This window comes from Lissotriton vulgaris, chromosome 3_1 (assembly GCF_964263255.1).
Source record: "Lissotriton vulgaris chromosome 3_1, aLisVul1.2, whole genome shotgun sequence".
NCBI lineage: Eukaryota > Metazoa > Chordata > Amphibia > Caudata > Salamandridae > Lissotriton > Lissotriton vulgaris.
In genome coordinates, this window is record NC_141689.1 from 153,858,377 (window position 1) to 153,871,900 (window position 13,524).

Sequence of the window (13,524 nt, forward strand, 5' to 3'; positions counted from 1 at the left end):
AGCAAACCATCTGCTGTGCTGGCCATTGCTTACCCAGTCGAGATAGGTTACTGTTGCATCATACAGGATATGTATTGACTGATGTTAACTGGCAGCTGGTTATTATAATGTAAGAATAGAGAGGTTCTTACCTGCATTCCTGGAAGGGAGACACCCTACCAGCTCTCACCTATCCCATCCCCTATAACTGGTCTTCCAACTACAAGGTGTGTGGCGAGGTGGGTGTTGCGTATGAAGCATGTGTCTGCCTGAATGGAAAAGTATTTGCATTGGAGATGGTTTCCAAATAAAGAACAGTGGAGTGCTTGAATTCATATTTGGTTCTACTTCAGGTTGCGTTTGTTATTCCTGTGGACATTCCAGCTTGGTCCCTGTTGTCACGGTCTCCGTCAAAGAGAATTCTGCAGGTCTTTGGTAGGATGGCAGAAAATAATTCACAAACCCCCAGCCCGCTTGTGCCTGCCATGATTTCCTCTCCCTGCCTTTGTGTTAAGCTGGGTATTAACTGATAATCAGAACTTATACCAGTGAATCTGATTTCGGTGAAAATTAATGACAGGTTGCCACCTAGACCTAACTCTACCTTTGAGAAAAGCTTAGGAAAACACTCTCGGTCCTGAATCGAGAGTTTGAACCAAAGCTTAGACTTTGTTCGGATCTGACTTCGCATCAGAGATCCTGAAGCAGCATAAATGGTAGAGCTATCCTGCCAGCAGTTGTACTTCACTGGGAATTCAACAAAGAAATCTGGGCACTGACATCTGTGAAGAATACCACCCACTAAAGAAGAGTCGAGTGTACAAAAGGAGTAAACTAACAGAAGTATAATTGTGTTTGACACCCTGGTACACTAGAGATAAACAACAGTACCAAGCCAAGGATACGGCCCAGTGACAATTTCCATACGAGTACACTGGACTGCTCTCTCTATGTCTTCTGAACTGTGATTTAGGACACTGATGTATATTCTAGTCTTGAGTATTATCCTGATCAAGAGATTAATTTAGTTTTCTGTCTGAAACAATATAGTCTACTTAGAATAGAGCGGCATCACGTAAGGCGTGTTACCTTGGCAAATCTTCTCATGTAGTGGGCAACAATCACGGGGTCTGGACACTCCAGCTTCTTAATGATCTCAAAGCTTTGGTTTAGCTGAGTGAACACGTCCACCACAGAGCAAGAGAACAGTGCATGCTCTGATGTTTGCTGAAACTAAACACAAAAACAACACAAAGACATGTTAGAATAAAGAGAAAAACAGACCTAGGAAGAATTGTGCTATCAGAAATGCTTTATGGATTGCTTTGTGCACAATGGATACACCCAAAACCTGTACAGGCTGCTCCGCACACTTCCGCCAGTCATCTCAGAGCTAAAGAGCCACATGAATGATGACAGTATGAGTAGGCAAATTGTTTTATGAGAACTGGGGATATGGAAATCAAGGATCCTATGGATTTGTTACAACAAGCATGCTGTCCGACATCAAGCAAGCACTGGAAACATCACATGAACGCTCGCTCACTCAAGTCTACTCTGGTGGAGAACCTGAAGCTTGAAGATTCCCTTCTCACTGGTGGACCTGTCTTAGGTTCAATGGATACAAACATGACCACTCCCTGCCAACCCCAGAGTTATCCGCAGCCATAAACGTCTCCATGTCCACAGTTGATTGTTAAACATCCCTCCACCAAAGATTCAAAACACTTCCCCTCCCGAAGACTATTAGTATACAAGAATGAGTGGTAAACAAACAAATGTGAAGAAGCTACCTGTATGCATGAAATAATTAATTATTCATTGATATATTAAGACTTTACAGAGTCTTTTCTCAAAATGGGAGAATACAGCACAGGGCATCCAAATGTGTCGAAACAATTTTAAATGTCAGCAGGAGGTAAGATAGCAGGTCACTCTTGTAGCAACGCACAATGATTCCAAATCTGAGACGGACAAGGGACAAAGTAGAGTCTCATGCAAGAGCACATTAGGAAACCCAATAATTAAAGCCACTGATTGCAACTAGCGACAATTCTTGGCATACTGCAGGCATCACTGGCTTTATCACGGAAATGCCAGACATAAAAAATACCACTGTTTTAATCATGGTAGTTATTCTAGAGATATTGGGGGAATTCTTGTGCTAATCATGCCCACCCCTGACCTAACAGTGTCCCTCTCTGAACGAATCGTGTCCACCTCTGGCCTATCAGAGTCCATTGGTGACGTAATCGTGCCCACCCCTGGAGTAACAGTGTACATCTCTGAAAGAATCGTATCCACCCCTGGACTAACAGTGTCCATCTCAGTTCTAATCGTACCCACCCCTGGCCTAACAGTGTCCATCTCTGACCTAATTCTGTCCACCCCATGCCTAACAGTGTCTACCTCTGTCCTAATCGTGCCCACCCCTGGCCTAACAGTGTCCACCTTTGTCCTAACAGTGTCCGTCTCTGACCTAATCTTGCCCACCCCGGGCCTAACAGTGTCCATCTAGGTCCTAATCATGTCCACCTCTGTCCTAATCGTTTCCACCCCTGGCCTAACACTGTCCATGTCTAACCTAATCATACCCATCGCCTGACCTAATAGTGTCCATCTCTGACCATATCATCATGCCCACCCCTGACCTAACAGTGCCCATCTCTGATATACTAGTGTCCACACCTGGTCCAGCAGAGTCCACCCTTTGCATAAGGCTGGCCTTTCTACACACTGTGGGTATTCTTGGTACAATGAATTTCACTTAAGAACATGAGCGTGTATACCTAAATATATTTAATGAAGATAACAAAGCTCAGATATCAGTGTATAAATCATGTTTTCCTAATATAAACAGCTTAAGGTCGATTGAATTACATTAAAATGCCCCAAAGTCTACATTTCACCGCAAACTGGTGTGCTTTCAGAAACTGACACACTGATGCCTGAAACCGTATTGCCAAAATATATTTAATATTTAATACTGCTGAGATATTTCATGCTGGTTTGGTGAGACACTGCTGATGTAATGTGCTTGGCATCCAGTACCTATAACTTATTTCATTGTTAGTTATAGTGGAATGGGTAGTAAATGTTTTGCCACAGAGCTATCCTAGAATGAGACCCCCAGGGGACATTCTTTGGTTACTAAATCATTGCACAGGAAGGCATTTTTATGATTGTAATGTGGGGTATGACCTCGCTGCTGGTAGCCCTGCATGATGCACTGGATGGTCACTAATGCAAACTTGTCTTTTTACAATGATAGTAATGGGCAGTAGCTCTGGAAGCAAAGGTAGCAACCACAGACACAGCGCATGGTCCAGAGTAAAAGTCATTACTCGTTGGAGGGGGTCCACATACACCGAGGGAGCGCCAAGAACATGAGAGAGTTAACACTGTATTTCTTTTGCTATTAAGAATCTACAACTAAAAACTAGGGTGGAAGAAAGCACTGTTAGCATGGTACTTGGAACGGTTCAACACAAACCATGTCCCCCATGCTTAACATCCCTTCCAGTAAAGCTGTACTTGGCGTTTGCGGCACACATTACATGCGTAGGGTGAAGAGGTCCTAGATCCCTTCAACAGTGCAGCGTTCACTTGAGTGACATTTCTACCAAGGTCTTTCCTTTGGTCGGGTTGTATCAGATTAGTTGGGGAGAGCTCCAGCACACTCCTTGGATGAGCATGAGCAGGCGAGAGCCTAGACCTGTCAACGACGTGGAGCAGGGCCACTGGATGTCCTGACTGCATCGCGACAAGTCACCAGAATGGAAGGGCCATGAGCTCCGAGGACACCAGTTCTGTCCAGAATCACCCATGACACAACAGAGTCGTTGGGCATCAGATACAAATTTACAAAAAATGCAGTAATTAAGTCTTTCAAAAGGGACGCCGGTGGGTTTACAAAATGGGCAGTTATAAAAATGTTATTGAATGTAACAATCTTTCTAATAATAGCTTAAGCTCTGGCAGATTTCATAGACAAAGCAGCCTAAAGGAGGTGGGTAGATGGATGCATGCTGAAATCAAGGAGGACCGAAGAATCATTCAACAAAGTAGGTAGGTATCCAGTCAGCCACAACGCTCTCAATATTCTTTAGCAAAAGAATTACCTGATGACCATGTTGTAGAATTACACATTTCTTTAACTGGAACTCCCCCGCAGGAATGCCGACGTACCTGTGATACCTTTTGTATTATGAGCCCTGAATCTTTCCTGTGCAAATTTATTTGGCACGTTATAACAATCGTCTACCATGAGACGGATCCACGGGACACAGTCTATTTCTGTTCACCGAAAAGGCCACCAGGAAATTATCAACAATCCTGAAATATTTACTTCTGCAAATGTAATGGCTTAATGCCTTTGGTGAGCCAAGAAAATGCAGCATCTCCTCTTCCTATGATGTGAATGAGGAAAACAAAGCCAGATATATTATCTGAGACGTGAAAGTCTGAGGTAACCTTCGGTAAAACAAAAAAAGTTAACTTTTAACCTTCCAACTGCTATGTAAAACTGGAAAAAGAGTACTGGGGTATCTGACAAGCTTGAATTTCATTACCTCTGCTAGCCGAAATTGCTATCATTAAGGCTGTTTTCCAAGCAAGAAACATCCTTTTACACATGTGTAAAAGTTTGAAAGTCTTGACCATAACATAACAGAGAATTAGATTGAAATTCCACTGGAAAACAATGAATTGCAAAGCAGTAAAGGTATTTTACAACCCTTTAACAAATGTAATACCAATTGTTCTTTTTTTTTAAAGAGAACCTCCCCCTTGTGAGTAAATGCATGTAGGGATTGCTTCTAGATATCCCTTGATCTTGCCAAAATTGAGACCTTTCTGGACTAGATTCCCAACCAACCGCAGGATAATATTAATGAAACTAGTCAACAGATCTGGTGGCCTGTTCTGCAACCATGACAGACAAATCATCTGTAACAGACTGTAGGAGGCTGCCTCAGTATACGGTGCACACCTATTTAAGTGAAGCACATTGCAAAAATCCAGGCAACCCTTAAGGTGATTTTGGTTTTTGATAACCTTTGAAAGCTCTCAAAGTAGTAGCTGTGGTGAGCAGCCTCCAGGCTTATCTTGAAGGAGAGTTAAGCAGCTTGTTTTACCAGAACTCATCATATTGTATAAGTTAAAAGAAAAAAAACCACACAATGTATATATAAAAATATGTCTATTTATTACACAACACTCACTAACACATTGGTGTATCTCCTACCCAGAGCTATCAAGATGAATACACAACAATACTTCAATTGCAATCAGGTAAGTAAGCACAAAACACAGTGGGGTCTCCAGGGGGACACAATACCATATAATAAAAAAGTGGAATGCAAACTGTAACCGTCGTGGGACTTGGACAAGGAGACTCAGCAGAGCTGGGGACACCTGGAACCAGCCAAGGTAAGTACCCAGGAACTCCAAGGAGGCTGAATGCAGAGCAGAAACATAGCAGTGTGTCCAACAGAAGTCAATGGGAAAGTCACAGTTGCAGTTTCGGAGATTAAGGAACCTTGCCAGAGGACCCTGCAGGAACCCTGTTGAAGACAGAAGGTTGGAGACACTGCACCCGTGGATTTCCCAGGAACCATGACACCTACACCACGAAGCATGATGCATTGGTGTGAAGTGACGTCGGAAACTGCTGTAGATCACAATGGAGGACTTCAGGAAAAATGCAGCTGGAGAAGACTGTGCAAGAGTTTGGTGTATTCTTTGAGAGGAGTACCAGTGAGCAGAGGGGACAGAGTCTATGCCACTTAGAGATGACCAGGAGGCACGGAAGAGCAATGCCGACTGATGTCGGATGATTCCGAAGGCACATGAGTCGCAAGAGGACCTTAAGCAGCTCACCAAGAAGGAAGGTCCATGGTGCAGAAGATACGGCGAGGACGCTGTACTTGGCAGGAAGAGGTGGTGGCGGCTGAAGCTTCTTGTAGCCCAAAGATGAACATGAACATTATTTTACTTAACTCCGGCCCAACACATAAAGCAGGTCACCTGCTAGACCCTATCTTTTCTAGCCTCCCACACATTCAATGTGCCCCTGCAGTGCCCATTTGCTGGTCTGACCACTTTCTATCCAAATTTAAACTCGCTCCCCCAATCTCCTCTACTCCGTCATTCCCATCTCTTAAAATTCCTAAAAGAAAGTGGAAAAACTTGATTTAAATGCCTTAAACTACATTTTTGGGACAAATGTACCCTCAGCTAACCAACAGGTTAATGCACTTTCCACAAATGGTCACAATTGGCTTTCTAACGCTACAGACTCCTGCCTTCCCCTCTCTAATAAATAATAAACTACCATTGACCTCCAGCCCCATGGTTTAACGATACGTTAAAGAAAGAAAAATCCAAATGTAAAGCACTAGAATGGAGCTGGCGGAAAGACTATGCGCCTGATCCCTAAAACACCTACATTAAGGCGAGAAAATTATACCACAACCTCTGCAACTCAGCTAGGGCTAGTTTCGTTGCAAAAACCATCTCTGAAGCTGCTAACTGCTCAAAAACACTCTTTGGACTAGCGAAAGAACTTGCTGGCTCAAAGACTATAGGTAATCCTTTGCCCTTAAACAAATGTCTCACGCACAAGATCGAAAACATTTTTCTAGAAATCGCTAATTCACACAAATCAAATTTATTTATTATGTTTTGGCTCTCAAAGAGGGCCACATAAACATGTACAAACAAGCAACAAAAATCATCACAAATGCAAAGGTAATAATACATAAAATTCAAACCGTGACAACAACACTGCAGACCCCCAGTCCCGCATGGCCGAGTCGGCACAATCTTCAGGAGACATTAATAAATAGCTAAAAATCCTTTAAAAAAGTTAAAAATATAGGCACAAAACATTTCATTCGGTGGGCAATAAAGTGCATTCAGGAAATCTTGTAAAGTGACGATGCTGAGACGTAGACAAATTACTTTAAGCCAGCGGTTGCGCAAGCTACGTAACATAGGACAAATCAGAAGTACGTGCATACAGTCCTGGTTATTCAATTTACATAGATTGCACAACGGTGAAGTACCATGCCATTTGGATAGCAGCACGTTAAGGGGGATTAAGTCGTACCGTAACAGGAACCAAAATCTACGAATCGCATGTGGTAAATTCCACAGGGCGTACGGTTGAGGCTGTCTCAATCTATAGGAGGAGATGAGTGGCTCCACATTCTTTTTATCTCCGATTGTTTCTTTATCAGTTAAAAAACAATAGTCCCACGAAGCCTCCTTAAGGACCTGCTTTAACTGCGTGGGAGAATAGGAGAAGAGTACACTTTCATCCAGTCTGAGGATTTTGACTGCCCTCCTAAAATTACTGACCAATTTGGAGAATTCCTTAAAATTGCCCAAAAGTTCTTTTTTGAGTAAGACTCGCAGGGTTCCCTCTCTTCCTCTGGCCAAACTGGCTACCCACCTTATCAAGGCGCACAGCCCCTGAACCCAGGCACTCCTGAGTCCAAAATCCAACCTGCAGGCGGCCAGCGGACAGGCGTTGTTTAAAGAAGAGAGGGATCTTAGGAGTTTTCCCTCAATCTTGTGGCAAAAGGCCCAAAGTTTTATCTCTATTATTTCTATACCGTATAAGATGGTTGCGGGGATTTTAGCTTTAAAGACTTCAAGGAGGCTAGAGAAATGTCTTTTCCCCGTTGCCAGGTATAGAGACTTTAATCCATTGCCGTGGGCAAGAGCTTTGCGAGAGCAATGCTCTATATGCGGGTACTCACTCATATTGGCCGAGACTATTTTCCCTAGAAATGTGTAACAAGTTACGACCTCCAGTCTATGAGCTCCGATAGCCCAACCAAAGTTTGTCGAGCGGCATTTCTTCCTGCCAGCAATGCACATCACCTTACTTTTATTGATGTTAATCTTCATATAATGGACCCCAGCAAAGTCCTGCAGAGCCTGGAGCCGGTTTGCTAAACCTGCGGGAGTTAAGTCAAGTAATAAAACATCGTCCGCATACATCAGGCAGGCGATTGGCACCCCTCCTATCAATGGTGCAATCCCCTCACTGTGGGACACTACAGCAGGGAGGTCAGTAGTATATAAGGAGAACAGCAGGGGCGCCAATAAGCAGCCCTGTTTGAGGCCATTTTGGGAAGGAATTTTGGCCGAAAGTCCCCTCTCACCCCCCATTAAGACTCTGCACCAGGTCTCAGTGTGCAGAGCCCGCAGCAGTTCCAACAGGGAAGTAGGGACACCCAATGACGCCAATTTTCTCCACAGCGTTCCCCGATCTACTTTATCAAACGCTGTGGAGAAATCAATAAAGGCAGCGTATACGACACCCCCTCTCACCTGGACATATTTGTCAGTAATAACCTGAAGGGCAGTCAGGTTGTCCAGGGTGCCGTGTTCCCTCCGGAAGCCAGTCTGTTCCAACGGCAAGATATTTCGCTCCTCGACCCAATCAGACAGGGAACTCAGGAGGCATTTCGCAAAGACCTTTCCGATGGAGTCGAGGAGCGCAATCATGCGATAGTTACCGGGACAGTCCCGTGCCCCTTTCTTGAAGATAGGGAGCAGAATGCTTCCTCTCCATGATGCAGGAACACATTTGGAAAGATGACATGCCCTAAACAAGGGAAATAAGATTTTGCTCCAAGTTGATGGGTCCTTTTTTAGGACCGTCATCGGAAGCTCATCTGGTCCCATGGCCCCAGAGGAACGCATATTTTTTATAGCCAGCTCGATTTCTTTCTCAGAGGGAAAGAAAACCGAGTCATCAGGGGTGGCATAGATGAGGTTATCCGTACTTGAAATCCCATTCCCTGCATATAGTTCCCGGATATGAGAGGACCATATATCCTCAGAGATTGCTATGGGAATAGGGGCGTGGCGTGTACCACATCCCTTCCCAATTATTGCCCAAAAGTCTTTAATATTACCAAGTGCAGCGGATTCCCTTAGTTTGATCCATACTTCATCCTCCTTATCCCGTTTGATTTTTAGCTTGAGTCTGCTTCTCTTTCTTCTTAACCTAGCAATATTTTTCCCTCGTTCAGGAACCCTTTCAACGTACTGTGCGCGGATCAGTTTGTTTAAATCCCTGTTTAGATTACTGAGAGTCGGAGGGACTACCTCTCCTATTTTCCTAGGTGGGAGACATTTTTTAGCATTCAAAGGAATCTTTAACATGAATTCCTCAAAACAAACTATTTCATTTCCTTTCCACTGTTCTATTACTTTAAGGGTATCGGTCAATAGCTCCTGAACTCCATTTATGGCAGCATTATTCCAGAAGCATCTTCCGGTAGTTGAGTGGAAGGTGACCTCCTTGCCCTTTAACGACCAGGGTGCCGTATTCAAGGAGTTTAGCGCAATTGATATTAATAATATGCTATGGTCGCTCAGGATCGTGGGGATGATCTGTAAGTCCAGAATCCGGGGAAACAGACCGTAGCTGGCGATGGCATAGTCCAAGATGGATGACCCAAAGGGGGATTTATGGGTATAATTTGCGGGGACGTCAGATGGGAGTCTTCCATTTAAGATGATACCATCCCCGATTGCTAGTTCTTTTAATAAGATCTTCCCCCTTTTATTTGTCTTTAAGTCTTCCGGGAAAAGTGTCTGGGGGATGCGGTATGCTTCCTCCTTCGCATTATTCCTAAAAAGTTTTAGACCAGCGTTTGATACTTTACAATTCAAATCGCCGATAAGTAAAATTGTGGGAAAAGGAGGTGAATTTTTTATCTTATCCATGTGCTGGAGGACCCGCTGCAAGTTGTCATTAAAGCCTTCCTCAGGCGGAATGTACACATTAAAAATTACCATAGGGTATTTTACATTATCAAAAAATATATTTTCTAAAAATATTGTGTGGAAAAGTCTACTGGAGTCGATGTAATGGGAAAATCTCCATTGAAACTTATTTGACAGTAAACAGGCGAGGCCCCCCCTAGCATGCCCTTTCTTTGAGGGCGCGGCCGGTATTTCCAAGACATAATAATCTTTTGATGGCATTAACCTGTCTATGCACCAAGTTTCCTGGATACACAATATATCAGCCTCTAAAGTGGATAATAGTGACATTTTCTCCGGGCTGTTATGAAAACCGGCCGCGTTCCAGGAAATTACGTTTAAAGTTGGGTTAAAGATGTTGGAACAACTTGGGGTTATCCTTATTTTTTATTGTTAATGCACTATGAAGCCAATTCCACCGGTTATTATCATCATTGAGTGTGGAATTCTCAACTAGTGGAAGGGGCTTCACATGCGAAACAGAACGTTTTCCTCTGGATACCCAGATTTTCAGGTCTCTCAGAGGAGAGGCAACCCCATTTTGCTCACCGTCCCTCAACCCCTGATTATCAAAAACGTTTGGCTTGCCAAAGCTGGATATAGGGAGGATATCAATACCCAAGCGTTGAAAATTTTCCGCCTGCTCTAATATCAGATTTGATATAATGGGGGAGTAAAATTTCACCCGAATACCCAAAACCCGACTTCCACCCAGCAGGGACACCAGGTCTATGTCTCTAGACTGGATGTGATAGAGACATTCGACTTCACTAAAACGTTTAAGGAGCCAGGCTCTATTTAACAAGAGGTCAGTATCAAATAATGGCACAAAATCTAGTACTCGCACATCCACAGGGGCCTTTGGCCTACTCACGGGGCGAGCCAGAGGGCCCAAATTTTCAGAGTCAATTGTTACCACAAATGGGGGGGCAAGAGGGTTTAAGTTCCCAGATGGATGGGGAATTGAGCCACCTAGTGCACTCCGAATAGGTGAGCCTGGGAGAGAGCCCCCAATTTGTGGAAAATCTTCCTGAAAGGGCAGGCTGCCTTGTTCATTTTCCTCCTCCACTGAGGTTGAAGTGGTTAAGTTCACATCCATGTCCACTTTTAAGGAAGTAGATAAGGATTCCCCATTCCTTGTTTCATTCTCCCTTGCCTCTGTGCATTTTTGGAAGATGATCCTCCGTTGCTTCTTTTTTCTGTATTTACGAGTAGGCTTCCTCTTAGTGGCTTTGGTGCTTTTTTGTTTACCATATTTTCTTTTCTCTTCATTGACCTCAAGTTTATTTGTCGGGAGATCTTTTTCACCATCCGGGACAAAGATAGGAAATAACTCCGGAGCCGTTTTGGGGCCAGGCAGAACCTTTTCCTCCTCCTCTATCTCCAAGACTATATTCTTAATGCAGTTAGAGGCTGCAGTATGAGGCTTTTCCTTAATGGGCACCAAATCCGGCTCTTCATTTTTCTTGGCTGATTTACTACTGATAGCAATACCGTTCCCCTCGGGTACAGATAGTCCAGGCTCGCGTGGGGAGGGAATGCTTAAGTCCGGTATTTTCAGCAGCAGTAGCTTTAGGATTTGGGTGACTGATTCAAGGATACAGTCAGAGCTGCCCACAAATTTCCCCAAAAGCTGCAAGATGGAAGCAAGGAGTTGTTCCAGCGCGATCATGGACTCAGAGATCGGCTTTTCTCGTGCTTCCGCAGTGCAGTTATTATCCAGGAGATTGAGGTCAGGGCTCTTGGAGGAGTTTAGTAAGTCAGATAATTCATGTCTGTTTAGCGACGGGGTGCTACTATACAACAATAACCCTGATGGGGTGGCACCCCCCTGAGCTTTACATGTCTCCAGAGATTCCCTTTTTACAGGGCTTACGTAGCGACCCCATAGTTCCAAATCAGTGGATGACGCAGACAAGTCATCCTCCGGCCTGTCATTCAGAAATACCTCATGGATCGATGGTATGTGAGCTGGCTCACTTATAATCCTCGGCTTCCCATCTGTAAGATCCCGGGTGGGTGACCCCCCTTCCATTGTTTGGGGAGCCCCCTGCTGAACCAGGGAAGATCGACCCTCAGGGGTACCTGGTAAGCGAACTTCCGGGGCTTTAATATCTGGATGATGTAAAGATTTATCTTGAGATTTTTTTATACCAGACAGATCCCAGAGTTCGGATAACTGACATTGACCTTTCAAAGGTGGGTAATTTACTGACTTGTTTCTTGTCCGCATGTTAGTTACATTCCGGGCAGGTTTTTCTCCCACTACCTTCCCTGATCGTAAAGTTTTAGACATTTTCCAACGTAATATAAGAGTAAATAAAAAACAGTTGAAAACGTATAAAAGTCTGGGATTAGAACCGACCAGGCAAAACAGGAAGGGCCAGGGAGCAGTGTAGCAATCACAGTTCTTGCATCAGAAAATCCTCCCCCTCAGATGGACACAGAAGAGGATAAAAGATAGCAATGAAAAATATAAACTAAAAGAGAGCGGGCCCGGCCCGGCCTACCTCGGTCACTGAGGGCCACAGAGGGCCCGCCCTTTGCCCGGGCTTCGCTCCGCGCTTTGCTCCGCGCGCGTCCCGCTAGCGCGTCAATGGAGGTGAATAAATAGCAGGAGAGGCGGGAAGAGGACCAGCTGCGGCGAGTTGAGCCGCGCTGCGCCTGCTGGTCCTCGCAGTCCCGAGAGTTGATGGTCAGTGGCAGGACCCCCTGCTGTAGAAAATCCGGCGTCGTTTCAAGTCTGTAGACCACGAGCGGCGCCCGCGGAGCGGGGGCCGCGAGGCGTGGGTGTAAAGGCAGCAGAGAGTAACCTCAGGAGGCTGACACAGAGCAAGCGCCAGCAGCGTCTCCACGCACTCTGTCAGGTAGGCAAAAGCGATAAGCAGAGTGATCACAGCACGCAGAGATTCTCAGCCCGCAGTTAACAAGTTCCAGCGGGAGGGGCGGGAAGAGGACCAGCTGCGGCGAGTTGAGCCGCGCTGCGCCTGCTGGTCCTCGCAGTCCCGAGAGTTGATGGTCAGTGGCAGGACCCCCTGCTGTAGAAAATCCGGCGTCGTTTCAAGTCTGTAGACCACGAGCGGCGCCCGCGGAGCGGGGGCCGCGAGGCGTGGGTGTAAAGGCAGCAGAGAGTAACCTCAGGAGGCTGACACAGAGCAAGCGCCAGCAGCGTCTCCACGCACTCTGTCAGGTAGGCAAAAGCGATAAGCAGAGTGATCACACACATGCAGGCCTCTGCAATCTCAATCCATAATCTTGCCCCAGAATACACCCCCTCCCGACTTTATGGTCACTCCCCACACGGAACCCCCCATGGAGCCTAACACCCGCACCTCCTACATAGACTCCTGGCCCACTCTTAATATTGACTCCCTCAAAATCATTTTAGATAAAGTTAAAAGTCCGGCTCTCACATAGACCCTCTCCCAATTTCAATACTGAAACAGCTGGAGACTCCCCATTTGCCTGTCCTCCTAAATGCCCTGAATTCTTCCTTACTTGAATCAACAGTCCCCTCACACTAGAAACATGCAATGGTGACTCGTCTCTTAGAGAAGTTCACTGCGGACCCTGACACACTTTCTAATTACCGACCAATCTCCCTTCCGCCAGCCTTCTCAAAAATTCTCGAGAGACATATTCACTTCCACCTCTCATAGTTCACTGAAACCAATAAAATCCTCCACCCCTCCCAATCCGGATTCAGAGCCGGGTTCTCCACAGAGACTACATTGCTGGGAGTCGCTGGGAGTCACT

The 13,524-nt window shown here is 45.2% G+C and overlaps 1 protein-coding gene across 4 annotated transcripts in view; it reads right to left on the minus strand.

Moving 5' to 3' along the window:
- UNC13B (unc-13 homolog B) overlaps nucleotides 1–13,524 on the minus strand; it is a 3,024,149-nt gene that overhangs the window by 568,268 nt on the left and 2,442,357 nt on the right. For all 4 annotated transcript variants that reach the window (XM_086960243.1, XM_086960242.1, XM_086960241.1 and 1 more), the window contains one exon: nucleotides 1,069–1,212. In XM_086960243.1, coding sequence (XP_086816369.1) covers nucleotides 1,069–1,212 — 144 coding nt within the window. The remainder of the gene's footprint in view (nucleotides 1–1,068; nucleotides 1,213–13,524) is intronic.